Consider the following 26618-nt stretch of genomic DNA (forward strand, 5'->3'; position numbering starts at 1 on the left):
GTTTCCGTTACCGGCAACATCTACGACTTGGATAATATTTATATTTCCGATACGATCCATATTTCCAATTCCGGCAATATCATCGTTTCCGGAGCATTCATTTCTTGCCTGTGACGATCTCAGCTCCCACTGAAACCAAGATCCGTCGATTCCGAATATCCATAGATGGAATATTTAATGCCATTAAATACTTGATCCGTTTACGTACTATTTGTGTGACCCTACGGGTTCAGTCAAGAGTAAGCTGTGGATTAATATCATTAATTCCACTTGAACTGAAGCGGCCTCTAGCTAGGCATTCAGCTCACTTGATCTCACTGAATTACTAACTTGTTAATTAGTACTGAACCGCACTTATTAGACTTAACATAGAATGCATACTTGGACCAAGGGCATTATTTCCTTCAGTCTTCCACTTGTCCTTAGGGACAAGTGTGCATTTCCTAATTCCTTTGTCGCTCGATGCTTGCTCTTGAACATAAGGTAAGAGTTGTCATCCTTATTATGTCCAGAGGTGTTCCTCGGTTTCAGAGTTCAACTGATCAAATAAACAGATAATCATAGCCTATGATTCATCCGAGCACGGCCATGCATTTCACAGTTTCTAGCTCTCCGAGTGGCCTTGTACAACTTTTAAGCATCTCATCCCGATTTATGGGAGGACAATCCCAATCTTGCGATCTTGAGATTAGACTTCGTTTGATAGGTGATTACCTGAGCGTTGCCTTTATAGCCTCCTTTTACGGTGCGACGGTTGGTCAACGTCAAAGCAACCAGTTCTCAAACAAGTAATCTCAAATCACTCAGGTATTGAGGATTTAGTGTCTAATAATTTTAATGAAATTTACTTATGACAGATTTTCATCTCTTACAGTAAAGTTTCATAGGTCTTGTCCGATACTAGTCTTCCCAAAGTAAGTATCTATGCAAATGATTATGACATTGCCATGTCCACATAGTTCAAGAAACAGAACTACTAGTCATCTTGCATTAATTCTAATCGTCTAACGTTTTCTATGCGTCCAATTTTATAGAAAACTCCGACTAGGGACCATTTTCAACCTTTGACATTCAAGTTCACTTGATAGACATTTCTTAGTCACAGGACTGGTCCTGACAGTCTATCTTGAATATATCGTCAAATTGAAGGGACTCATCATTTAATACTAAACCAAGATTAAATGGAATATGAAAATATATTTCATATATGATAAATGTTCAACCCCATTGTTTTACAACCATGGGCCTCAAACCCATCTTTAAAACAGTTCATGGAATTCAAAGCTATGCTTGATTTCCAGTGCTACAACGTGAGTGTTGCTTCTCACTTGTTGCATAGGTTTAGTTATCACGCTTTGCCAATCTTAACATCCTTTTCATCGAAAGTTCTTCGAGATATGATGATAAGAACTTTTGAGTATGTTTATTTTGTGATCTAGTCTTTCTTGCTACATTAGTGGTTCTACGCATTTTGCAATGAAGAACCATTAAGTCAACAGACACGTGATCTTCCCAAGTTCAATGAAGAACTCATATAAACAACTCTATTTTATTGCTTCTTAGGCAATAATTACTTTTACTTCAACTGTATAGGTTGCTAGTGATGGTTTGTTTGGATCTACTTATCCAAGCAGTTCACAGATATGTGGAAGACTCTCCAACTATATCTTAGAACATAGAAATTATTATTTTAATTTCCCACGCAACAACTCATGGTCTTCAATCCATGTTGCCATTTCAAAACACGATGCTCTTTAGCTCGTCCTTGTCAATGGTTAACTCCAAAGGGTCTTGCTTGATCCTTTGCCAGTGTTTATGCGTGTAGCATCAATATTTAGCATATCTTTATTTCCTTGAATCAAGAACTATTCCTATGTACCTTTTCAAGTACCATAAGTGTTCTTGATCTCAATCTAGTTGATCTTCACTTAGATCAATAGAGATTGGTATATGTTCGTCATGCCTAAAGTCATACGATACATTTTTGGCGATCCTCATATTATATTATAGGAAAAATTGATATTATCGGTCCCAACTATGGCCGATTTACTTTAAAAGGTCCCAACTTTTGATTATGTCAGGGTGGTCCCAACTATAGAGAGTGTTTTCCAAAAATGGTCCCTTAGTTAAAATTAAGTGCTAAATAACTTAATTAACACTCATATCTCTCGTGCAATAATCATATTTTTTAATTAAATGAAGTAAATGGAACAGTATGATATGCTTAAATCAACTTAATTAATAGTTTAATAAACCAAAGGACCATTCTTGAAAAACACACCTTAAAGTTGAGACCACTCTAGAATAATCAAAAGTTGGGACCTTTAAAAGTTAAACGGCCATAGTTGGAACTGTCAATATCAATTTTTACATGATAAATTCTTTTGCAGAATAATTCCCAATTGAATTCTATTCATGTAACTTTAGCTCATTCAGTTACAGTAGATACTGAATCCAACTAAATTCTTTGACATATAATATAGGTGAATAATCTCATTAGATTCTTTGATGTTTAACTTAGTAAATGCTTATACATAGTTCAAACATTCATTACTTAGATTTATTCATATCGATCGAATATCTCCAATGGAGTCTTTCGTGTTTGATTTAGTAAATGCCATTACTAAACAATATCATAAGATCTTTGTAAATAGATCTTAATACCCAGTATGTACTAAGTTTCGCCTTGGTCCATCATTGATGAATAATTTCAAACCTAAGTCATTAGCATTTGAATGTTATTTCACAATGGAGAGATATGTGTGATACACATAGGACCAATTAAGTTTTACGTACTCCCACTAAACTTCTTATATATCTATAAGAATCATGTTCATTTTATGAAACTAAAATACTTATTAGCTTCACTAAAATACAATTCCAATTCCCAATTGCTTGCTTAAATCTGTACTTAGATTTTATAAGCTAGCTTTCCTTTTCAAGCATTTATTTGGATCCACAAATCCTATGACATACCATGTACATAGTTTCTTCCAACATTTGATTGAGGAATACGTTTTGTCATCCAATTGCCATATGCAATTATTGCTTGATTTATAGACTTGAGTATTACGATTATGCATGAGGTTTCAACACAATCCATGCCATGAATTTGCTTGTAACCTTTAGCAACTAATCTAGCTTTGTGTGTGAACACAATTCCATGTTTGATGGTTTTTATCCTTAAAACAAACTTGCAACCAATAGGTGTGAAACTATTCTTGCAAATCAACAAAATTTCAATTTTGTCATCAAAACATTGGTTATGTTTTATGGCCTTTAACCATCTAAAACATTTGAGTCTATATATGGCCTCTAACCTTTTTAGGGAATCTGGGTTTCGTCATAGCTTTCTTACAGGTCACAAACTCATTAATCTATATGATAATAGTTTGACTGCAAGTTGTAGGTTTCTTCACTATTTAATAGAAGAATTGCATAGTTTCAGTGACCTGAACTCCATGTTTCTTCACTATCTAATAGAAGAATCTCATAGTTTCAGTGATTTGAACTCTATGCCTACTTGGGTATAGAACATCAAACAATAGAATATCAATAGCCACTTGAAAGTCCTTTGAATATTCTGTTCTCCTTGAAGCACTTGTAAAGTCTTCTAAGAGATGTCTATTCTTTAAAGCCACTTCTAAAGTCCTTAAAGAATAAGTTCGGATTTTCTGAAGCACTTCGAAAAGCCTCCGGAATGTCCGTTTATCGCCTCGAAGACTTCCGAGGTCTATTTTCTCCCACTTGTCATTTTGGAAACGAATCTCCAAAAGGACATTATTTCGAGCAAACAAACATTATGTTCTCAAAAATTCGTGGTAGAAACAATACCCTTGTGTCTCATTTGAATAAATCACAATGAAACATATATCTATACTTGGGGCCTTAGTTTGTTGAATAACAAACACTAAGCTCCCACTGAGTTTAGGAACTCTTTAGATATATTATGAAAAGATATTTTGAAATTACTTTTCAATAGCTTTGACGAATTTGGTTTAGTTTGGTGGTAGTTGAGCATTTTGTTTTAGAAATTATAGGAAAAGTCTTTATGATCCATCATTGATCGAATCAAGTACTAATTGACTTCGATTATTCCAACTAAGATATGCCATATCTTATGGACCTAGATTGTGAAATTACAACACACAATCATTGATGATCATATTTGGTCTCAAGTAATCATCAACATGATCTAACCTAGATCTTTATGATTTCTTGCCAAGTGGATTTTATACTTCTGAATCTTTGAACTAGCCAAACATATTCAAACTTATATCACATTTGAGTAAATAAACCTATATTCACTCAAGTCCATGTGAAATAATAAAGTCATAAAATCTTTCTTTAGCTTGTGAACTCTATTGTCTAGGCGTTCTAACAATAGTTCATATTTTTTGTTACTTTCAACAAGTAAGACTAGCTTGTCTTGAATGATCTAGAAATCAATCAACTTTCAAAAAGTCCATCAAAATAGAGCTTATGAATGTTAACTTGTTGATATGGTCTAAGCAACAATGCCAAAGATTAGTGGAACTCAAATCAAGGGTTTGATTTGAACCTAGTAAAGTTTTTATTGTTAAAGAGTTGTTTGTTTTAATCAAGCATATTGACTCAACCCGTAAATGACCATTTCATTCAAATAAACAAACAAACAAGAATTGTTTTTGTTCTTCTGAATGTGAGTCTTTCTGTGTTTGAAGCAGAAATTTAGGTATGTTGATTATGGAACAAAATAGCCATTTAGTTCCAGCCTTGAAAGGACTTAAAACAACCTAGATGACCCTACAGCTAATGTAGCATTGCCATGCTTCATTTCCCACTTGTAGGCCATTAGTGTAGCCTAGCTTCCATTATTTGAGTTATTACCGAAGTAAGAACCTCAAGCGGTATATGATACCAAGGAAGTTTGATTCCTAGGTCACTTCTCTTTAAACATAAACTTATAGGTAGAAACGGAATCGTAAACTCCTTTCATTTGTTCCTTGTTTTCCTATTTCTTGTACCCTTTCTTATAGTCTTAAGAATTGAATTCTTTAGTGTTGACTTTTATACTTTGTTAGACATGTCCAATGTCACCAACAAGGTTCTTTACCATTTTAATTTATGTTGAATATTTTGTTTCAACTAGATGATCTTACCAGAAGCTTCTAAAGTTCTCTAAGAATCGATCTATTCGAATGTCTAAGGACTAGACTCATTCGAGAATTAAATGGAAAAAAGATTTTAGGTTGTTAACCATTGGTAAAGCTGAGCGTATTAAACTCAATGCTTTATGATCTCAAAACTACAGTGTATTTTGAATTCACAAGCACCAATTGGTTTGCCATTCGACTTTGATGTTCGAAAACAACCATAAAAGTCGCTATAAGAAACGTACATTTTAAATTGCTCACTTTCTCTCATTTCCGTGAATCGTTCTTGGATTCACTACCAATCGAGGAAATTTACTGTTACCTTTCTAAAAGGATTTATTGCAGTGCAAGATATTTAATTATAAACAATAATTAAAACATACATTGAAGCATGCAAAGTCTAAACATTTATCATGAATAATAACTTGAAAATGAAAGCAATCATGCAATTTAAACAAGTCATTAGCATTTTATTCGAATTATGTGTTCCGGCAGGTGTGAATAAAATGATTCCAAGACCCTAAAATCATTGAAGAACTAAGCACAGTTTGTCGACTTAATCCTAAAACATCTTAGGTAAGCAAAAGCCTTTTGCTAATAGTCTAGAAACTATTCTTGGTTGATAGGTACGTCTAAGAACTTATTAGGTAAACCTATCGATTTTTCCACGACATAAAAGGACTCCTTACTTATATCGTTGAGTTTCACCAAAACTAACATGTACTCACAATTATTTGTGTACCTTGCCCCTTTAGGACCAATAAGTAACACCTCGCTGAGCGAAAACTATTACTAGATTGATGTAAAGGATATCCAAGCAAGTGTATATTTTGGCATGGCACCTTTTAACTCAATTTTTAAGTTTGGAATTTAAGGCTCTTACTATGTTGGTTAGATTTTAAGTGAACTAAAATCCTTAATCATGCAACATAATCAAGCTTTTGATCTCATGCATTTTAAGACATATTTAAAAGCAATAAATAACTTAAAACATGCATAAGATAAATGTGATCTAGTATGGCCCGACTTCATCTTGAAGCTTTAACTTCAAAGTCCGTCTTGAAAATCTCCGTGGGAGGCACCATTTTCTTCAAATAGAATAAGCTATAATTAAAACTAATTACAACTATTTGATGGTACGCAGACCATATTTGAATTGAAAAACAACTTTGGTACTTTAGACCAATTACATTCAAATTAATGGTACGCAGACCATATTTTCTATCCTATTTGGGCCATACTAGTCACTTCATAACCTGCAAAACAGTACATATACAATATATACCATTCACCCATTCATTAACATGAATGGCCCACATAGCTGGTTAGTAAAACACATTATGCATCACATAAACATTTGCAGCAATTAATCAAGGGCACCAATAATCTACAAATTATTCAGTCCTTATTAATTCTAATCAAGTTGTTTTAACCTTAAGGATTTGTAGACCTAATCAAGAGTATATGTCTAAAAAGGCTCCCACTTAAACCAATAAATTCATATGCTTTACTAATTTTAAACATAAAAATGTATTTCTAGTCTAACCGGAAACATACAAATTTAATTAAAATTTAAAGCTCATATAAATTTATAATTGAATCCAAAAAGTTTAATTTAATTTCAGTCGTATTTAAATTAATTCATGATTTTAATTTTAGTAAAATAATTAGAATAAATAAAATTTATTATAATTACAATATTCAAAATTAAAATCCAAGAAAATAATTTAAATTATCAATTTTAAAATTAATTAAAATTACGTAAACTGAAAATTTCAAATTAAAAATTTCAAAACGATCTAATTGCAACGCAACAATCCCACGCATCGCACGCCCATGGGCCACACGCACACAGCCATCGCTGGCCATGTGCGCGCAGCCCATGCGCTGCGTCGCATCGCTGCTGCTCACCATCGCAAGGCATCACGCGAGCTGGTGCTCGCTGCGCGCGCCAGCGCTCGACGCACGAGCATGCTGCCGCAGCCCATCGCTGGGCGCAGCGCTCGTCGCACGTCGCAACAAGCAAGCTGCTTGCCATCGCTGGGCGCAGCGCTCGTCGCACGTCGCAACAAGCACGCTGCACGCCATCGCTGGGCGCAGCGCTTGTCGCACGCACAATAGCGCTCGCTGCGCGCGAGCGATCGTTGCTGGGGCGTAGCACTCGTGGCACGCGAGCTTGCGCTCGCTGCGCGCGAGGCAGTGCGCGCTGTGGCGCAGCTCGCTTGCTGCCCACACGCGACTGCTCGTGCCTTGCTCTCGCCCTCGCCCATTCGCCCATCGCACACAGCCCACGACACAAGGCAGGGCTGCTGCCTTGTGCTCGTGCACCATGGCCTTGCTCATTGCATTCGTACCGCATGGGCGACGAGCTCCCTTGCTCGTCGTCACATGCCCGCACTATACAACACCCCTTAAGGGTAACACGTAGCGTCCATTGCTTAGTGCGTGCAAGTTATATGAGCGAATCGCATAAAAATTTAAAATTTATATTCAAAATTAATGACAAATTAATAAATAATATTAATTTCATAATTTTAGGGCGAAAAATCGAAAATTTATTATTCAATTGATTTCCGATTAACATGGATTCAAGTCTAGGTCATAAAAATTTAAAATTTAACATAAATTTACAATTTTTATGGTGGTTTTTAATCATAGGTTTCTAATTAAATTATAACTAATTATGAAAAATCAAATTAATTCTTAATTATTCCAATTTTCAACAAATTAATCATAATTACAAATTAGATTGCATAATTAACAAGGCTAGGCATTCAAACTTGTTAAACATATACAGTAGGTCAATCAAAAATTCAAGATTTATCAACAAGAATCGCAAATATTTAATTTAACATCTTAAATTTACGAAATTTTGCATTCGAAAAACTAAAACCTCCGAAAAGTCATAGTTAGGCTTCGAATTTGAGAATTCTGGGTTCGGCCGAAAAAGAATCTTTTTGTCAAAATTTTAGAATGCCTTTTACATGCGGAATTGACACAAAAATCACTCGATTTGGATGAGTAACGAAGAAACTGCCGAAAAACTGCGTACGTATAATTAAATAAACGCAATTTGCAATTAATTAACAATTACGAAAATTAATCACCCCTTTTAATTCTTGCAAATTTGTAATATTTAACCATGTTTATGCAATTTAGATTATGAAAATAATAAGAGGCTCTGATACCACTGTTAGGTTATGATACATATGACAATACATAAATCATGCGCAAAAACCATAAAGCCAGGAAAGCATATTATTTACACATAATCATTTAGCATAGTTTAGATGCATACACTTTGTTGCGTGCCTTCCCTAGCTGCGCCCGAACCGAACAAGAACAAGTCTTTAGGACTCCAAGTGTCGTCCCTCCATAGATAGTCCACAGCACGTCCGGATCCGCCTTAAGCTTGACCAACTAGGATCGCCCTTAAGGTACTTAGAATTTTCGGCACATATAGGCAATTGTATGACTGAATTTTTGCTCTCAAAAATCACTTTGAATACTTGAATACTCGATATAAATTGTGAGCATTAATCACCTATTTATAGGGCATGGGTATCGGATATTAGAATCCTACTAGGAAACGATTTAGTGAATCTGAATTAATCTAAAATTCAATCACTTAATTTATCTAGTAGACTTAGGAAATCAATCTTATACGAATCCTAACCGATCAAGGTTTCGTACGCAAGCACAAACACACACGCAGGCGCAGCAGCCCACGAGGGGCGCCATGCGCGCGCGCGCGCTGAGCCCAGGCCCAGCAAGTGCTCGCAGCCCACGAGGGGCGCGCGCCTGCTGGCCTTGCTCTCGCGTTTGGGCTTTGCTTGCTTTGGTCGCGCGCGGGCTTTGCTAGGCGTTGGGCCTAGCTTCGTGCTAGGCCTTGCGTCTAGCAAGCTCGTCCGATGTTTATTCGTGCGATACGCTTCCGATTAAATTCCCGGTTCCAGAATTCATTTCCGATACGAACAATATTTAATATTTCCGATTCCGGAATCAATTTCCGTTTCGAACAAATATTTAATATTTCCGTTTCCGGAATTATTTTCCGATTCCGATAATATTTCCGATTCTGACAATATTTCCGATTCCGGCAATATTTCCATTTCCGATAATATTTTCCGATACGTACCATGTTTCCGTTTCCGGCAACATCTACGACTTGGATAATATTTATATTTCCGATACGATCCATATTTCCGTTTCCGGCAATATCATCGTTTCCGGAGCATTCATTTCTTGCCTGTGACGATCTCAGCTCCCATTGAAACCAAGATCCGTCGATTTCGAATATCCATAGATGGAATATTTAATGCCATTAAATACTTGATCCGTTTACGTACTATTTGTGTGACCCTACGGGTTCAGTCAAGAGTAAGCTGTGGATTAATATCATTAATTCCACTTGAACTGAAGCGGCCTCTAGCTAGGCATTCAGCTCACTTGATCTCACTGAATTACTAACTTGTTAATTAGTACTGAACCGCACTTATTAGACTTAACATAGAATGCATACTTGGACCAAGGGCATTATTTCCTTCAATAACATTAGGTTTTCCATCACAATATATGTTCTCCAAACCTCCTGGCATAGACTGAACCGAAACTACCATCTCAGCCAATTCTTGCATCTTGGCATAATACCTTGGATCCAAATCATCATCCGGCAGCGATGGAGATGAACGGCGCCTCAGTGCTGATTCAGCTTCAAGTTGTTTCAAATGAAAATTTGAAACAATTTCCAAGTTCCTCTTCATTCTCAAAAACTCCGCATGCATTTCCTTCAAGATTCGGGAAAAGTTAGACTTTTGGACTTAAAAGTTAGACTACTGAAACCTTAACTTTAACTTTAGAATCCTAAACTTTAACTTTAGGATCCTTAACTTTAACTTCAAAATCCTCAACTTTAACATCAAAGTCCTTAACTTTAAATACATAATCCTTAACTTTAACTTTAGAATCCTTAACTTTAACTTCAAAATCCTCAACTTTAACATCAAAGTCCTTAACTTTAAATACATAATCCTTAACTTTGACTTTAGAATCTTTACCTTTAACTTTAGAATCAAATTTCAAAACTACAATAAAAAATTTAATAAAATAGAAATAACTATAAAAATGTTGAGAAGAAACTTACATCCGTTGCAATTGATTGAATTGCTGAATTTGACAATTGCCCATCAGGAATGATGAACCGTATATGGTTCTCATCATCATTCGCAGCATCATGCCTACCACAAATCTTGGCAAAACCTTCTTCAAAACCCAACTTTTGACAAACAGGGTAGGTCACAGTATTTAATATACCACTGCCAAAGCAAGCTGAATCCTTTTCCAAAACAAGCCTTTCGTGAATTTTGGTACCAGACCAATGCTTCATCAACGGAAGACTACAACTCTTTGCAATGCCCCTAAATTGAAGGCGATGAAAATAGACAACTTGTAAAACCCATAAACAACCACCAACATTACCCTGGCAACCTGAAGTTTTATACTTCCTAATAGCTCGACAAAGTCTCTCATGGACATATCCACACCAATCGAGATTCTTTATTTCATCTAGATCCTCAAGAACTTTAACTAAACCCAAATCAGCAGTCCTATTAGCTATAGGAGCTAAGAAAACAGAGAATGCAAACATCACAAATATTCTCTTGAACATTTCTCCACCATCCACTAATTCACCCATCTTAATCTCCAACAGACGCAGTGGAATGGTTGCATTTTTTTTTTAACTTGAAAGTAATCTCTCCACTGATTTTTCAAACCTACATCCTTAGTCCTAGTGCTGCTATCTACAATAGGGTTGTCAGAATGTAATGGGAGAAGAAACACATCATGCACATCAAATGGACTAAATATGAATTCCTTACCAGCTTCTATTATAAATAACCAACTAACAGGATCAAAATGATCAATCAACCATGGAAATAATGTTGTATCTAACTTAGAAGTTTGCATAGGTAAAGATAACAACCAACTGAATCCAATTTCCGAAACAGCCTTAACTTGATTTGTATTGAATTTTTACATGACAGCAGACAAAGCAGTTGGTCTACACTGGGTAGTCATGTTTGAAGTACTGCAACCCCCATCCAAGCTGAAAAAAGTTAAACAGGTAAAAGTTAAACTTTTAGCAGTTAAAGTTTGGTTATTAACTGTAAAAGTTAGGTTTCAGAGTCCTTAACTTTAACTTCAAAATCCTTAACTTTAAGTTCAGAATCCTTAACTTTAAATTTAGAAATCTTAACTTTAACTTTAGAATCCTAAACTTTTAATTTAGAATCCTTAACTTTAATTTCAAAATCATAAACTTTAACTTTAGGATCCTTAACTTTAACTTTAAAATTCTTAACTTTAACTTCAAAACTCTTAACTTTAACTTCAAAATCCTCAACTTTAAGTTCAGAGTCCTTAAAACATCAAAATCCTTAACTTTAAGTTCAGAATCCTTAACTTTTAATTTAGAATTCTTAACTTTAATTTCAAAATCATAAACTTTAACTTTAGGATTCTTAACTTTAACTTTAAAATTCTTAACTTTAACTTCAAAAATCTGAACTTTAACTTCAAAAATCTCAACTTTAACTTCAGAGTCCTTAACTTTATATCATTTCAATAACTTTAAGGCACACAAATACAACTTTAACATAGAAAAGGTCAATTTGAGAAATAATTTTTTTTGTAAAACTCACATCTGGACATCATTATCAGATTCAACAGGAACATCAACATCCACCTCACCCTTAATCCTTGCCTTCTTCCCTTTGGCTTTTATTTCAACCATCTCACTCTTGACTTTCTTCTCCATGACTCCCGGCTTCTTCTTCCCTTTGCCTGCCGGTTTAACATTAGTCTCATCATCCAAATCAGCATTAACATCCTCGTCCTCGTCCTCATCAGTATTAACATCCTCATCATCTTCATATTCAACATCGTCATCATCTTCATCATATTCAATATTATCTGAATCTGGATATTGTATTTCCTCATCTTCTTGTAAAATCTCCTTCTTATTAGCAGTTTTAGTTATCGGCATGATTCAATGATGTCAATAATCACTGCAAAAGTTAAAATAACTTAGATAAAAAATTTGGAAATATAAAAGTAATAGATTTAGCTGTTAAAGTTAGGATATACACAGTTAAAGTTAAATCTTAAATGATTGAAAACTGTCTTAACTTTTATGCCAATTTCCATAACTTTATTATATAAAACTATAACTTTAACACAACAAAGTACAACAGTGAAATAAAACAGACTGGAAGACTCAATTTAGTCGAAGAAAGGTAAAAACGTGAAAGTTAGACTACTACCAATTAAAGTCAAGTTATACACAGTTAAAGTTAACTCGATTATCCTAAACTTTAACTCAATTATCCTAAACTATAACTACATAATCCTCAACTTTAACTTTAGAACCCTCAACTTTAACTCTAAACCCTCAACTTTAACTCTAAAATCCTCAAATTTAACTCAATTGTCCTAAACTTTAACTCAATTATCCTAAACTTTAACTACAGAATCCTAAACTTTAACTTTAGAACCCTGAACTTTAACTCTAAAACCCTAAACTTTAACTCTATAATCCTCAACTTTAACTCAATTATCCTAAACTTTAACATCAGAAACCTTGCAAATTTGATACAGATTCAAGGATTCACATGCTTGCAACTTTGAATACAATGTTCTTCACTATTACGTGAATAACCTTAACTTATTAACAGATTCATAAACTTTAACATTTATATAACAGAAATTAAAGCACAAAATTGAAAAAAATATGCTAAGAAGCTATATGTGCAAAGGAACAAAATCGCAGCAAAAACAAACGATCGTTGAAGAAAAACCTAAATCAAAACACACAAATACAAATTCGAAACAACACAAACAAAACGCGACATAATTCAAAGAATAATTCAAGTAGAACAACTAAAATAATTAAACCTAATTATCAAAATACGAAAAATCAAAGAAAATAGGTAGAAATCTAACATGGATGAACAATCGAGGTAAATGTAGCCAAATCGCGAAGAAATTGCAGAAGAAATCGCGAAGAAGTTGCGGTTGAAATGCAGAAGAGAGAAATTGCGATTGAATTCGCGAAGAAGATGCAGCATAAATCGCGCAGAAGAGAGAGAGAGGAGAGAGAAAAGAAAGAACAGGGAAAAAGACAGAAGAACAAATGACTGAAGAGAGAAGGAACTTCCCCCAATTCGAAAGAAAAAAAATATCACTTCACACGTGCCAAATAATCCGGATTGCCTAATATGGGCTTAGTGTACAATAATTTATTGTACACCCATTTTAAACAAGATTTTGTGTTTGGAATTTGTATAAAACATAATTTATTAAAATTAATCAATTAAACATGGTGTCACACTGCTTACTTAACATCAAATTTAAACTTGTTAATTTCAACTTATTTTCATTTGTTTTTGGAGAAATTGAAGAGAAATTAGGTTATAAAAAATAAAAGGAAAATTTGAATAAAAAAAAATAGACGAAAGATGGGATAGCACATGTCACCTAATAATCCATAGTCTTTTTTTAAAAAAAAATACTAGGTATTGATAGGTATTCTGCTGTAAAAACAAGTAATTGTACATCGTTACATCCAGGGTAAATTTCACCCAACTTTTAACATGTTTTAGTTAGCCTTTATATTATGAAGTAATGTTGTATAGATAAAACTTAAAAGGGTCACATGATTACCTTTCACATTTTTATATTATAGTAAGTGATTCAAGGTATAATTTTTTATTAAAAATAACAAAATTTATTTCTAAAAATAAATAATACTTACATTATACTAGGGTAACTTTTAAGCATTTTAGGGTAACTCTACATCCGCGTTACAATAATATCTCCCCGGTAAAATCAAGATTGTGTGCCCGAAAAAACAGATGGGGTGTTGTGTTAGGAGAGTTTTGAGGGAAAAACAACATTTTGAGGTGAATTAGAGGTTTAACTTTTGAAAAAGCTAATTGGATGTTTTGGTTATGAGAGGCTTGGAAGAGAGTTTTGGAGTGAAAAAGCTAATTCTCAAAATACTCAACATATGAGCTTTTTGCAATTAGAGGAGAAAGTAAATGCAAAATTATTACGTATTTTGTCCTAACATTACAACACTTACCAAACTTATCAGTTCATCCTACATCATTTCTTTTACCCCGTTTACTACTCTTTTGTTGTTGTAATGAATTTAAAACTATTGCAATCATGCTTGTAATATTAATAGTAATGTTATTTTTTGAAGGAATTATAAATGTTTTTCTATTTGCATATCAAGAATTTATATATTTTAAATTTTAAATAACAATATTTTTTAAGTTAATTTTATTATTTTATCATTTGAAAGGGAAATAAATTGTTGTATTTATTCTATGTTTATTCAAAAAAAAAAAACGAGAAGTAATATTATAAACTATTTGTATAATATTAATAAGAAAGTACTTCGTACCAATGATGTCTTAGCCTAGTGGTTAAGACTGAGGGCCTGTGTACAATAGGTCTCAGGTTCGAATCCCCCCGCCCCCATTTGTAATTTATATTGCCCTTATGGCTCATTTGCACCCAAAAAAAAAAATTAAGAAAGTACTTCGTATATCATTGTCCTTGATAGTCATTTTACATATTAAATCGCTAACCACTAACAATTAATTTACCTAACACTTTTATACGCAACTAGTCAAACCAACCAATATAAACAGTTAATAGGTAGTCAAACCTTGTAACAACTCCTAACCAAACAAGTCAAAAAATAGTCACATACTTCGTAAAACATTCAAACAAGACCGGACCAGAATTTTTTTAAAAAAACAAAGCCTAATTTCTATTTTGGATCCGATAACTCAATTTGGACCCGAACTGCTAGCTCTTTCAAATCCAGTAAGCCCATCTGTAGCCCACTTTCAAGTTCCAACTAAAATCCCTCCCCAAAACCCTACTCATCTAATTTTTTCTCTCTACAATTTTCATTCCCAAATTCGAGTTCGAAGCAGAGCAAACATGAGAAATCAATGGCGTCTTCTCCTTCGTCATCAAACTCACCATCACTCTCTCTCTCCTGCAAACATCTACAGATCACTTTCTCTCCTCCAGGTAACCTCCACAACCAACTCCTCTCTTTCACTCTCTTCAACTCTCCCCAATTTCACCTCCCATTTTCAGCACCCTTCTCTGCGTTATTTTTCATCAATTCACGAAAAATCCCCTGAATCTTTGACCTTACTTAGTATCTTTACTAAAACCATTAATGGTGATGAGATTAAGAACGAATTAGCTGCTAATAATGTTGTCATTTCTCGTGATCTTGTTGTGGATGTGCTAAGAGATCTTAATTCGGATCCTAAAACTGCGATTAAGTTGTTTGATTGGGTTTTGAAGAGAGAAAGTGGTAGTTTGAGCTCTAAAGCTTATAATTTCATGCTGGGGATTCTGGGTAGTAATGCGCTTTTTAAGGAATTCTGGGAAATGGTTGATTCTATGAGAAAATTAGGTTATGGGGTTAGAAAGGGTGCTTTTGATAAGGTGTTGGAGAGGTTCGAAAAAGATGGTTCGCAATCTGATGTTGAGAAGTTGAAAGGATTGTATTCAAAAGATCTAAATGGGGCGTCGTTGGCTGAGACGGCATCAGCCAGGGTTTGTAAGATTATTAGGAGGGAAGCTTGGTGTGAGAATGTTGAGAAGGGGTTGAGTGAATTAAATGTTGGTTATTCTAGTGAATTGATTGAAATGGTGTTGGAGAAGCTTAATGATGAGCCAATGAAGGGTTTGATCTTTTTCAGGTGGGTGGAGGAGAGTGGTTTGTTTAAACATGATCAGCGGACTTATAACGCCATGGAGGTCATTTTGGGTAGAGAGGAGTATCTAGATAGGTTTTGGAAGGTCATTGAGGATATGAAAAATGCAGGGTATGAGATAGAGATGGGAACTTATGTTAAGGTCTTGGAGAAGTTTATTAAGAAGAGAATGATGGAGGATTCTGTAAGCCTATTCGAGCTTGCAATGAATGCAGCGGACAAGCCTTCTCAGCGAGACTGCACTTTTCTTTTGAAGAAAATTGCGGTTGCCAAGGTACTTGACATGGAATTGTTTTCCAGGGTTGTTAAGGCATATACAGAAAAGGGTTTTGCTTTGGATGATTCGATGCTGGATGCTGTGCTGAAATCCTTGACTAGTGTTGGGAAGATAAGAATGTATAACAAGGTCTTAGATGCTATGGTTAAAGGTGGGTTTAAACCCAGTGGTGCTATGCAAAATAGGGTTGCATTTGATCTAAGTAGTTCTAGGAAGAAAGATGAAGCAAATGAATTTATGGTGAAACTAGTGGATCATGGCATCACACCTGATAGCAAGACATGGGTATCTTTGATTGAAGGGCATTGTGTTGGTGGTGATCTTGACAAGGCAAAAGATTGTTTTGAAAAGATGATTGAAAGACAGGAAGTTTCTTCTGCAGGATATGCGCTCGACTTGTTGGTAAATGCCTACTGCAACAGAGACAGAGCTACTGAAGCTTGCAAGATTATATCTGATGTTGTGAATAAAGTGGATGTGAAGGCAGGGCATACTACATACAAGACTCTAATTAGCAAACTCTTGGTTCAGAAGGGTTTCCAAGAAGCCTGTAGTCTGCTTGGTTTGATGAAGAATAATGGGTTCCCTCCTTTCTTGGATCCATTCGTAGCTTACCTTGTGAAGAGAGGAACTCCAGATGAAGCCATGGCGTTTTTTAAGGCTATGACTGTGAACAAGTTTCCATCTACCAGTGTCTTTCTTCGAGTATTTGACGCATATTTTGAGGCTGGAAAACATAAACAAGCTCAGAATCTGCTTGCCGTATGCCCACAGTATATCAGAAACCACCCTGATGTTCTGAATCTCTTTTGCTCCAAGAAGCCTGATAAAACAACTAAACCTACTAAACCAGCTGTTGTTGCTGCATAAGCTTGTTAAGATGTACTTTGGTGATGTATTGTGAAAATTTTAACTAGCAAATTTCTCCAAATTTTGCAGTGTAGCCCATGTTCACTCACTCCATGTTGATTTTTGGAGTTGAGATAGTGGTTCGTTCATTTACAAATAATTTTTTCCCCAAGAGTTTCTGTCATTGGTCACCCTGTGCTGTTCACTGATAGTTGGCAATTACTCTGTAACCTAATTGGCGTGCTCATGCCTCATACACTGAAGCCATACACTACGCACTACTCTAAAAAAAAAATGACTCTAATTCTCTATACAGCTTGCGTTAATGATGTGGATTAACTCTTTAAAATATGATAATTATTGGGATTTAATTACAAACCAGATGCTAGCGCCGGCCGTCCCTGGGGATTATGGAAATATGACTCCACACTATTCTGATACACAATCCTTAAATCTGTAAATGAATGGAGAATGAAAATGGGAAGCACGTACTTAAGTTTGATCAGCAAATGACCGAATGTATGATGTCACAGGTACGGAGTTTGCAGCTATATAAATTCATCAGTAGAGTTCCAGTTATACATCCAAATGTACCATCTATTCCTCTTTGTTTAACAAACAATTCATTCTTATTAGTTGCTACAATTAGTACATCTTTAATATTTGCTAGAAATGGTGCAGAAGCGAAAGCAACAGGTGGTAGCAATGTTGTGTGCGGTGGTGCTAATCGCGCTAACCACTAGTGTCGCTCATGCCCAGATTTCATCAGATTGCCAGGAGCACATCAACGGGGTACTCGAATCTTTGAAAAACGATAATCAAATGTTGGAAACCGACTACTTTGGTGCAATCCAAAATAGCTTATCCCACTTTACTGATGCTGAGCCCTCAGAGTTGACAGGCCAGTGCCTATCAAGCTCTATGCCATTCTTACCAATCACCGAGGAATGTGAGGTTCAATTCGACGTGGTGTTTAAAACTTTGGAGGAAGCAAACCAGAAGATACAAGACGACGATTTCTATCATACTATGTCTACAGAGGTTATCAAGTCCCTCACCAAACAATACCAACTCCTCCGTAGCAAATGCTCACTGCCCTAATCCTCTTAAGAGGTTCCCATGATTTACGACATTTCTCATTTCCTTTTCACGTCTTTAATGCGCATCATCAATAGTAAGAGAGTTGAACATTTACTTAAGACGGATCAAGTATGTTTTAAAATTCAATTTTTTTGTGTGTGTATGTATCATGTTATTACCTCAATCTGTTAAATCTTGCAAGTTTTCAATAATTCTAAACTTTGATGTTATTAATTACTCCCTCTGAACCTAAATGTTATTCTCGTTTGTCATTTTACGCGATTATTAAGGAAAAAGAAACATTATAAGATTAACTATTATTAATGTAGTTTTATGAGGAATTGTTGCTTTTTTATTCCATTTTCACAAGAAAACAAAATAGTTGAACCAATAGAATTTAAGGAATAAAAATGCCAACTCATTAATCCATCCAAACTTAAACCAACCAATGAGACTACAAGGTTTTTTATTGATAAACCAATAGAATTACAAAGTTAAAATCACAAGGAAGAGATTAAAAAGGAAATAAAAGAAATGGGAAGATTATTTTGGGACACTAAAAAAGGAAACGGGAATAACATTTAGATTCGGAGGGAGTATAAAACAACTTGTTATTCTAAATCTTAGTTAGAACCCTTAATTAATACTCAGTACTCCGTATGCAACATCGAGAGTTCATATGGAAGTTGTACAAATAAAGGAATAACACATAAAATAAGTAGTAGCTATATTGAAACATAATTAAGGCAATAACATATCAACTAAATGAGTAGATGTATCATGTATGATCTAATGGGCAAATGCACATAAACTCCTTGATTAACAAACAAGTAACCTTATTCCCGGAGTATATAAGTTAAAACTTATAAAGTACGGAGTAGTACTAGTACATAGCACTACAGAATTATTACAACAATGGAATAGCACAAAAGCAAAAGCAACAGATGAAAGTGAGTCTTGAAGTTCGCCTGAACATGGTAATAATAACCTATACTATAGTAGGCTATTATAGGTATACTTAACTGAAGCGTCAGGACAAATTTTCCTTAACCGCGACAGCATCCTAGAAACCCTGCTAGTATTCATATCACGCTTCCCTCCCTTTGTAACGCTTACAACCTTGATATTTGGAGAATTAGCACAAAGAAATTCGATCAAGGTCATAGTACACTCCATGGAATTCCCAGAAGGACATGTCACTGATATTGAATTCAGCACAGGAAAGGAGAACTTTCCATGGTTTTCCTTTAAAAACTGTGTGAACAGCTTTTGACCTTTTGCTGCTTTGATCTATACCATACAAGAAGATGAAAAGTCACACCCTAAACTAGTTAGTACTAACAACGAATCTAGTAATACGATGGAAGTGGAAAAAGGGAAACTCACATACCGTAATGTTGAAGGATTTGACATTCGGACAAGTTCTTAATAAAGAAAGGCAAATCTTGAGCACTTCAACAGCGTCGAGTGCCACGTCGCGAAGGGAAAGATGCGTCATAGTACCATTCCTCAATGGAAAAGTTTCGAGATTATAATCATCAGCCCAAACCTAAGAAAAATAATCCGTTAAAAGTTTAGAGAGAAATAACATTTAAAGTCACAACTAAACGTGGAGACTGTTTCTATAAATCACACGAGTTAAAAATAAGAGATGGAATATGAAATTACCTTGATAAAATCTCCAAATAAAACCAAGCTTTCAAGGGCTTTCAAACCATGTAAGCAACGAATAACGCTCTGCCAGTTGCGAATCATCCTGTCATTGCATAAGGCATTCCTAATACAAACTGAAGCCAAACATGCAGCACCCTCTTCAATAACAATATCCTCAATATTTGTGTCTATGACTAACATAGTCAATCTTGGTCCATAAATTCTCAAATGCTGTATCCCAGGCATCCTTGACAACACTAACTTCTCCACCAGAGGATAAGCACGAAGCATACGGTGAAGATCGTCATCACTGATTAAAACATTGGAGAAGGATATTTCACGAAGAGAGATTAATCCACCAAAATTAGATGGCAATTTCAGAACACAATTTCCAAGGTACAGACGACGTAGCTTCTTAAAAGAGAAGAGATTTGAGGGAACCTCAAACAGTTGTTGAGGGCCAAGTTCTTGAAGAAACAATACCTCAACCTCTTGAGTGGACAAATACTGAATCCATGGATACATATCAGGATAATGTGGCTTACAAAATGCACTCAGGTAAAATTTCCTGATTGTACAGCTGTGATGGAGTAGGAATCTGTTAATAATACTTGCAAATTTTTCCCATTCAATATTCCCCTTATTAAGGGCACTAGCTGTGGCACCATAATCCACGTGAAGGTTAGAGATGGATAGCCATTTATATTGCCAATCCTTTGCCAAAACACTCGTCCTGGCAGCCTCAATTATTGACACCTCCCCTAGAATAATGTCAAGGACATTCCATGGAAGAGAACTTATCCTATCCACATTCAACTCAGATGGATCCTCTTCTCCTGAACTCAATACATCACTCATGCCTGCCATATTCTTGCTCACTGGGTACATCAATTTAGGAAACATGAATTGGTCAAATTTCCTACGATTCTGTTTCTATATTTACAAGAAAAACAAGTCGCAATCTGAAAAGATGTTCCAATGCTGCAAAATTATATTTTCTTAAAACTCCGTGTGAGAAGGTGAAGCAAAGAAAAGGAAACAGTCACATCAAATGACAGCAAATTCGTGTCACAATGTGGAGTAAATAAGGTAGATATGATATAGTATAAACCTCTTGATATACGGAGTAAAAGACATTTCTTTACTCGTTTTGTAAAAATATTATGCCATGTTTAATTTACTAACAAATAATTTAATAAATGCATAATCATAAATTTACGCAGAAAGATAGCTAGAGTTGGTGCAGAGCGGAAGAGTTACTTTATTACGCCAGTAGCAACAATTTCAATGGACTTTCAAGTTTCAACTGACCGGCAACGTCCTATTGCAATATTTCCAGAAGCGAAAAATATATCTACTCAATAAGGAAAAGTTATCAACTATCACCTCTGAAGAACAAAGAATAAATAATGCTTACTGCTGAAAACATGGCTCCAGATGACATGAGGTTTTGAGGTGTAGAGATGCTTCAAAGGGCATTATGACTTATGCTCCAGAAACAACCTTAAGCCACATATAGCAGCGACATGAGTACTAGGCAAGTGCGTTTAAGCTGGCAAGTGGGGGAAAGGACGGGAGTAAGATCCGAGATATATTAGGGATGGTGATAAATTTGTGTCTGTATAAGCTCTTTGATGAGACTGGAAACAACATTTGCCTTAAGGAATATCCTGGCCATCATAAGGAAACTAGATCCAGTTTCTAGAGTTGCACAAGAAGGGAGGGACTGAGGGAGGGTTGGACCCACCAGGTTGTCTAGTGGAAAAATGAAGAGAAGGAGATTGTTAAACCGGAGCATAAAAAGGCTAAGAAATGCCCTGTGGCCAATGGTAATGTGATTCTATTGCTTATATAACCCTGGTAAAAAAAAATCTGGATTATGATGAAAATGGTTCCAAGAGGATGTAAAGAACGCAAAAGGTCAAACTTTAAGAACAATTGTTTCTTGCCAATAATTATTGACATCTAATTATGATGCAGAGTTCTAAGAATGAGAACTATTCATACAGCTTATGTCAATCTACAAAAGGTCAGTTACAATGATTCCAAGCAAACAAATAGGTTGATTGAACTCACACAAGCACTAATTAACTATCAAGTCCAATAACAATAATAACAACCCGAAAATTAACACCAGAACCAATTTTGAAGGAATAAACAGATATAAATGGAAACCCCTAAACTGGAAGAAATTCACAACAATCATGCGTTAAGACTTTGATGATACTGAAAAGACTCAAAAACCTCTCTATATCTCAACAAGTGAGATTACAATGGCCTAAGACTATCTCTTTTTAACACACAATCTACATTGAAAAATAAGAAGTAAAAAAAATTAACGTCCCAATGAAGCTTAGGTCTACCAGACATTAATTAGGAGACAACTATTAGGTCAGTCACTGGGTGTGCCAGTCACAAATTCAAAATCACGAGGGCACAACCTGCATGGCCTTTCTAGTGCAGCCGATATATGGGGGTTTGTACATAAGAGGCAAAGGAGGGCATGACAGTGCCATGCCACTGCACTGTCGTGCCACTCATCCCCCAAAACACACCCACAAGCCTCCTCTTGGCTATGGTTCATTCCTTTAACTATCCTACATCTTGAACCTCATGCTGCACAGTTCACACCCAGCAGGGAAGACAGAACCTATCACATCATCCTTGCCTCGTTATCTCTTTGCTTACGGTGGATAATAAAAGACAGTCATTTCTAGAGTGCTATGGGGATTAAAGAGTGTCAAAACTAAATGAAATGGCACTCTAAGTTGATGAACATCAAGTTAAGCAGGTCAAGATTTGAATGATAGCTGAGACCCTTAAGAGACACAGAACATGGATGACATAAAGTCAAGATTCTGTCATAGAATATTCTTAATGGCAGTCTGTATGTGTGTCTGAAATGTATCTTATCTAGATCATTCAGAGAAGACATAAATGAGGATATCAGATATCATAGCGAGGATAAATGGCTGAGCCAAAGCAACTACATTGTGTTTTTTGCCACCCAATTTCTGCTAATCAATGATCTAGATCTTATCTTTATTTAACTTCATAGAAAATTTTTAAACTAATAACCCTATTGAAGAGCTCAGATTGGAAAAAAAATACAGATTAATTGTAATTTGTAAAGCAAGAACATCTCTTGAAGGTCAAGAGTGTCTGGTCAATTAGTTAAGAGATACATATAGCATAAGAACACTGAACACTTATTCTACATTTTATAAAATTATAAACATCTCATATGAAAAGAATCGACTTTTGCCATTTTGAAACCAAAACACTCACATCCGTGATATATTTTAAGTGTGTCTACATATTTGCAAACTAGCAGCATAACACAGTTGAGGGTACAAAAAGTCCTTTTATTAAAGATCTAAGGCCACGAGAAGTGTCAAAGGTTCCTCTCTCACAAAGTCATGAGCAACAAGAAAATAAGTATTAGACTTGGCAAATTAAATAATCTGAATTCAGGAACAATAAGAAAGAAAAGGGGGAAGCTTCACAAAGATGACAATATTATCCGGACAAATCTTTTTGTTCATGTGCCAACAGTTCAATCCAAAATCAAATTCAAAAACCATAACACAAAACAAGAAATCATTTGAAACGATCAATTACAGCTTGTGCATCCATTTTAGATCTTAGTAAGTTATAATGATCCTCAAAATTCCCATGTCCTATGTAAATGAAAATGCACCATCACACTACACGACACTAATCATGCTAAAATCAACAATTTAAATCTGCTAAGTAAAATCAATTCAAAAAGAGAAAAGAAATATCATACAATGACAGATTGACAGATATATACCAAGAGACAGCCTTTGTCAGTATCACCACCATGCACCAAAAATTATGCCAAAGAGAGATGAAAGTTTTTAATCTTTTGATTATACAAAGAGAGATGAAAGTTTAAAGGCTAATTAATAGAAAATGTAAGAAGGCTTTTTATAAGATTGTAATAATACTATTAAAAAAATGAAGAAGATTAGGAAAGTAATCAATCAGATAAGGAAAAAAATCGTGTTTGATTTACAATAGGCTTCCATGTAAGCACAGGCCATTAAGTCCCCCCTCCAAAATAAAGTCACCACCAAAGTAAAATAAATAAATGAAAAGGGTAAAAACTGTGACTGTATTATGACATAGATGCTCCATTTGATCACCAACTCTGAAGCCAAAAATGGAGCTGTGAATCGTTTCGTTCTCATATTACGAGGGAGTCCAGAATGAAAGAGAATAAGTGGGGAGACGAGGCATTAAAAAAAAAATAACTATCCACATGTTAGGCTATAATTTCAGACACATATCATTGAAGCATTTCTCAGTGTTGTCTAAATTTGCACCTTTTAAAGTTTCATTTTTGTGTTTTAAATTTGACATCTGACAAAAAATCCTTTCGAATATGGAATTACTGATTGGTTTCTCTTTGTCGTTCTAAAGTAATTGTTAATCAACTTTTAACCATAACAATATGTCATGCAGATATGAAGGATTAGTATTGCAGTTAACTTAGAACGAACTAGGGTAAGTCTTACTACAAAAGTATAAAGTAGGATTCCTATAGAGAAACTTAAAGCATGGATTCTATAACCTTGTCAGAGAATTTACTGACAGGAAAAAAAAATTATCAGACAGTATGCCATGTGTAACAAACATTTTTTTTTTTTCTTTTTTCATCAGGTAAGATGGTGGCTGCACGACTGCCGTAGACCTATGTCCTATCACATGTTTCCTAATAGGTTGAGTACTTGAGTGGGATCCTAAACCGGAAATTTTCATTAGTTAATAACAATATTGGATGGTTAGGTATAACGGCGTTTTAAATGATGATGAAAAAAAAAAATAGAAACAGCAGTTAGATTAATGTAAGTATCTTACCATTCCAGCGCTTGAAAAAGTGCAACTCTCATCATTTTGACTTCCGGACAAGTAAAGAAGTTTCCACCTGGTAATTCATTATCCCAAATCTCCTTGAAACATTGATTTCTACCTAAACCGTACACCTAAAACATTGCACATCAATGGTTAAAGGCGTTGGGCACTTGAGCCAATGTTATCACATAGAAATATGTACTAAAACTAACTCACCAAAATAAAAGATGCTTTTAAACTTGAGAAGCTTGAATGAAGACAGATGAAATTCATGGTCCCTTCTGGGTAAGCCATGTTTTATCCCCGTAATTTATTCTTCAAACTGTAAAAATGATCGACCAGCAGCAGCGTTAATTGGGGAAAAAAAATCTATCAGTAGGATTATATGGTCTATGTAGTTGGCAATTTACCTCACTGTTTTTTTAAAGAGAAGAAATTGTAACGAGAAACGAAAGGGCAGATAAACGAGATACGAGACTGGGGCAAAATCTGAGTACTTAAGAACTAGACCACAACTATATACATCGTTCACTGATTCAAACAGAAGTATATAACATAGCGTGAGAAGTTAGAGCCCCCACCAAGTTGCAAGCTAGGGCTACCCTCTTTGAAGGTACATACAACAGGGGGGGAATTTTCACAGTTATAAAGATTTTGTATCACAACTGATAAATGTCTAGCTTTTTGGGTTAGTAGTTAGTACGGCCAATAATTTTCTTGCTTTCAATCTATAATAGAGATATGAAGTCTCCACTTATAAAGAAGAATACTGGAGCGTTATTTGTATCTCGCCTCACCTCACCTATGATCTCTGAGAAACCACGAAACAACTGAAAAGACACTAGAAAATCATAGAACTCCTGCTATACTGACTTTCTATAGCAATATGAACAAAAACTCTAGCCTTGATTTGGGTCGATGCAATATAATACCAAATTCATAATAAATGGAATAAAAGAATTGAATTTAATCTTGAAATTCCAACTGAAAACAAGAGCTTTTTATAAGGAATATAGTGGATAAATTTATGCAAAATGCAATGCCCAAATCCAAATCACATCAAAAATTCAACCTGAAGCAGAAGTCATGAGCAAACAAAGAAAAATGAGCACTTTCAAATCCAATTTACACCAACCTATTATTTTCAGGAAAAAACCAAAAGTCTAGATTTCTGCATCTCTCACAGTCAGAAAAATCAAACAGAAATATTAAATTTTATTGAAATATTCTACTAAGATCAAGAAAGTCCAATGGATTTCTTCTCCAATTAAATAATACTTCAAAATCCTCTAAAAAACCAGAATTTCAGAATACAATTCTTTAGCTATCACCAAAAATCAATAATATATATAGAAGTAATATATATACAAAGCTTGATTGGTATATAATAAATCACTAACAATAAAAGGAGCGATTAGTAATAGTAGTTTTAAATTCCGATCATGAGCAACAAAAATGACATAAATGTTACTATTTGTATCGATGAAGTCTCAAAAGGTAATAAAGAGAAGAAAATTATACCGTCGAAATCGGTCTCCGGCGTAATATGTTGCCGGAGAATAACGCCGGCTTGGTGAACAACCCACTGTCCGCACCTCTGCCATTGCCACATTGGTTCTTTGAAGGTTGGTCCTTCCTATATGTTTCTCTTGTTAAGCCTCTCATTTCACGATCTGTCTATAGTCGGGATTTGCAAAATTTATCCGACCTGTATGACTTGAATGATACTCGAGTGGAACTAACCACCGGCTTCAAACCAATTGAGGTTGGCATGAGTGGTTAAGGGGCCTCTTGCTCCTTAACCATAGTCTCGGGTTCGAGAGCTTGGGAATGGAAAAAATCTTAACCGGGAGGGATGTTGCCTATCGAGGTACCCATGCAAACTGCCACGGGAGATTACCTCGCCGAAGACGGTGGGAACTCCTCGTAGTATAA

General features: G+C 35.2%; 3 protein-coding genes across 5 annotated transcripts; 2 read left to right on the forward strand and 1 right to left on the reverse strand.

Moving 5' to 3' along the window:
• Positions 1–15083: 15083 nt before the first annotated feature.
• LOC110805552 (pentatricopeptide repeat-containing protein At5g15980, mitochondrial) lies at positions 15084–17244 on the forward strand. Its single transcript, XM_022011166.2, has one exon. It carries the CDS (start codon positions 15153–15155, stop codon positions 17091–17093), a length of 1941 nt encoding a protein of 646 aa, XP_021866858.1. The 5' UTR covers positions 15084–15152; the 3' UTR covers positions 17094–17244.
• A 134-nt stretch (positions 17245–17378) lies between these two features.
• On the forward strand, positions 17379–18271 carry LOC130467704 (uncharacterized). Of its 2 annotated transcripts, none has more exons than XM_056836300.1 (2): positions 17379–17662; positions 17754–18271. In XM_056836300.1, exons 1-2 carry the CDS (start codon positions 17537–17539, stop codon positions 18171–18173), a joined length of 546 nt encoding a protein of 181 aa, XP_056692278.1. In that variant the 5' UTR covers positions 17379–17536; the 3' UTR covers positions 18174–18271. The 2 variants fall into 2 exon arrangements, with proteins under 2 accessions (XP_056692278.1, XP_056692282.1); XM_056836304.1 differs by having other exon boundaries at positions 17379–17605.
• A 664-nt stretch (positions 18272–18935) lies between these two features.
• LOC110805558 (F-box/LRR-repeat protein At3g26922) lies at positions 18936–26396 on the reverse strand. Of its 2 annotated transcripts, XM_022011176.2 has the most exons (6): positions 26205–26396; positions 24900–25005; positions 24690–24814; positions 19821–20683; positions 19543–19701; positions 18936–19442 (listed from the first exon to the last, which is right to left on the reverse strand). In XM_022011176.2, exons 4-6 carry the CDS (start codon positions 20670–20672, stop codon positions 19146–19148), a joined length of 1308 nt encoding a protein of 435 aa, XP_021866868.1. In that variant the 5' UTR covers positions 20673–20683; positions 24690–24814; positions 24900–25005; positions 26205–26396; the 3' UTR covers positions 18936–19145. The 2 variants fall into 2 exon arrangements, with proteins under 2 accessions (XP_021866868.1, XP_021866867.1); XM_022011175.2 differs by lacking the exons at positions 24690–24814; positions 24900–25005; positions 26205–26396 and having other exon boundaries at positions 19821–24676.
• Between the last annotated feature and the right edge of the window lie 222 nt (positions 26397–26618).

The sequence above is a fragment of the Spinacia oleracea genome, chromosome 1 (assembly GCF_020520425.1).
Source record: "Spinacia oleracea cultivar Varoflay chromosome 1, BTI_SOV_V1, whole genome shotgun sequence".
NCBI lineage: Eukaryota > Viridiplantae > Streptophyta > Magnoliopsida > Caryophyllales > Amaranthaceae > Spinacia > Spinacia oleracea.

Bases quoted from the DNA above. Each gene is read 5' to 3' on its own strand.
- LOC110805552 (XM_022011166.2), top strand. From the start codon at position 15,153: ATGAGAAATCAATGGCGTCTTCTCCTTCGTCATCAAACTCACCATCAC.
- LOC110805558 (XM_022011175.2), bottom strand. From the start codon at position 20,708: ATGTTTCCTAAATTGATGTACCCAGTGAGCAAGAATATGGCAGGCATG. The intron at 19,702-19,820 runs GTAATTTCATAT...TATTTTTCTTAG, and splicing joins TATTTGGAGATTTTATCAAG to GTTTGGGCTGATGATTATAA. The intron at 19,443-19,542 runs GTATGTGAGTTT...TGTATGGTATAG, and splicing joins TCAAATCCTTCAACATTACG to ATCAAAGCAGCAAAAGGTCA.
- LOC130467704 (XM_056836300.1), top strand. From the start codon at position 17,537: ATGGAGAATGAAAATGGGAAGCACGTACTTAAGTTTGATCAGCAAATG. The intron at 17,663-17,753 runs GTACCATCTATT...GAAATGGTGCAG, and splicing joins TTCCAGTTATACATCCAAAT to AAGCGAAAGCAACAGGTGGT.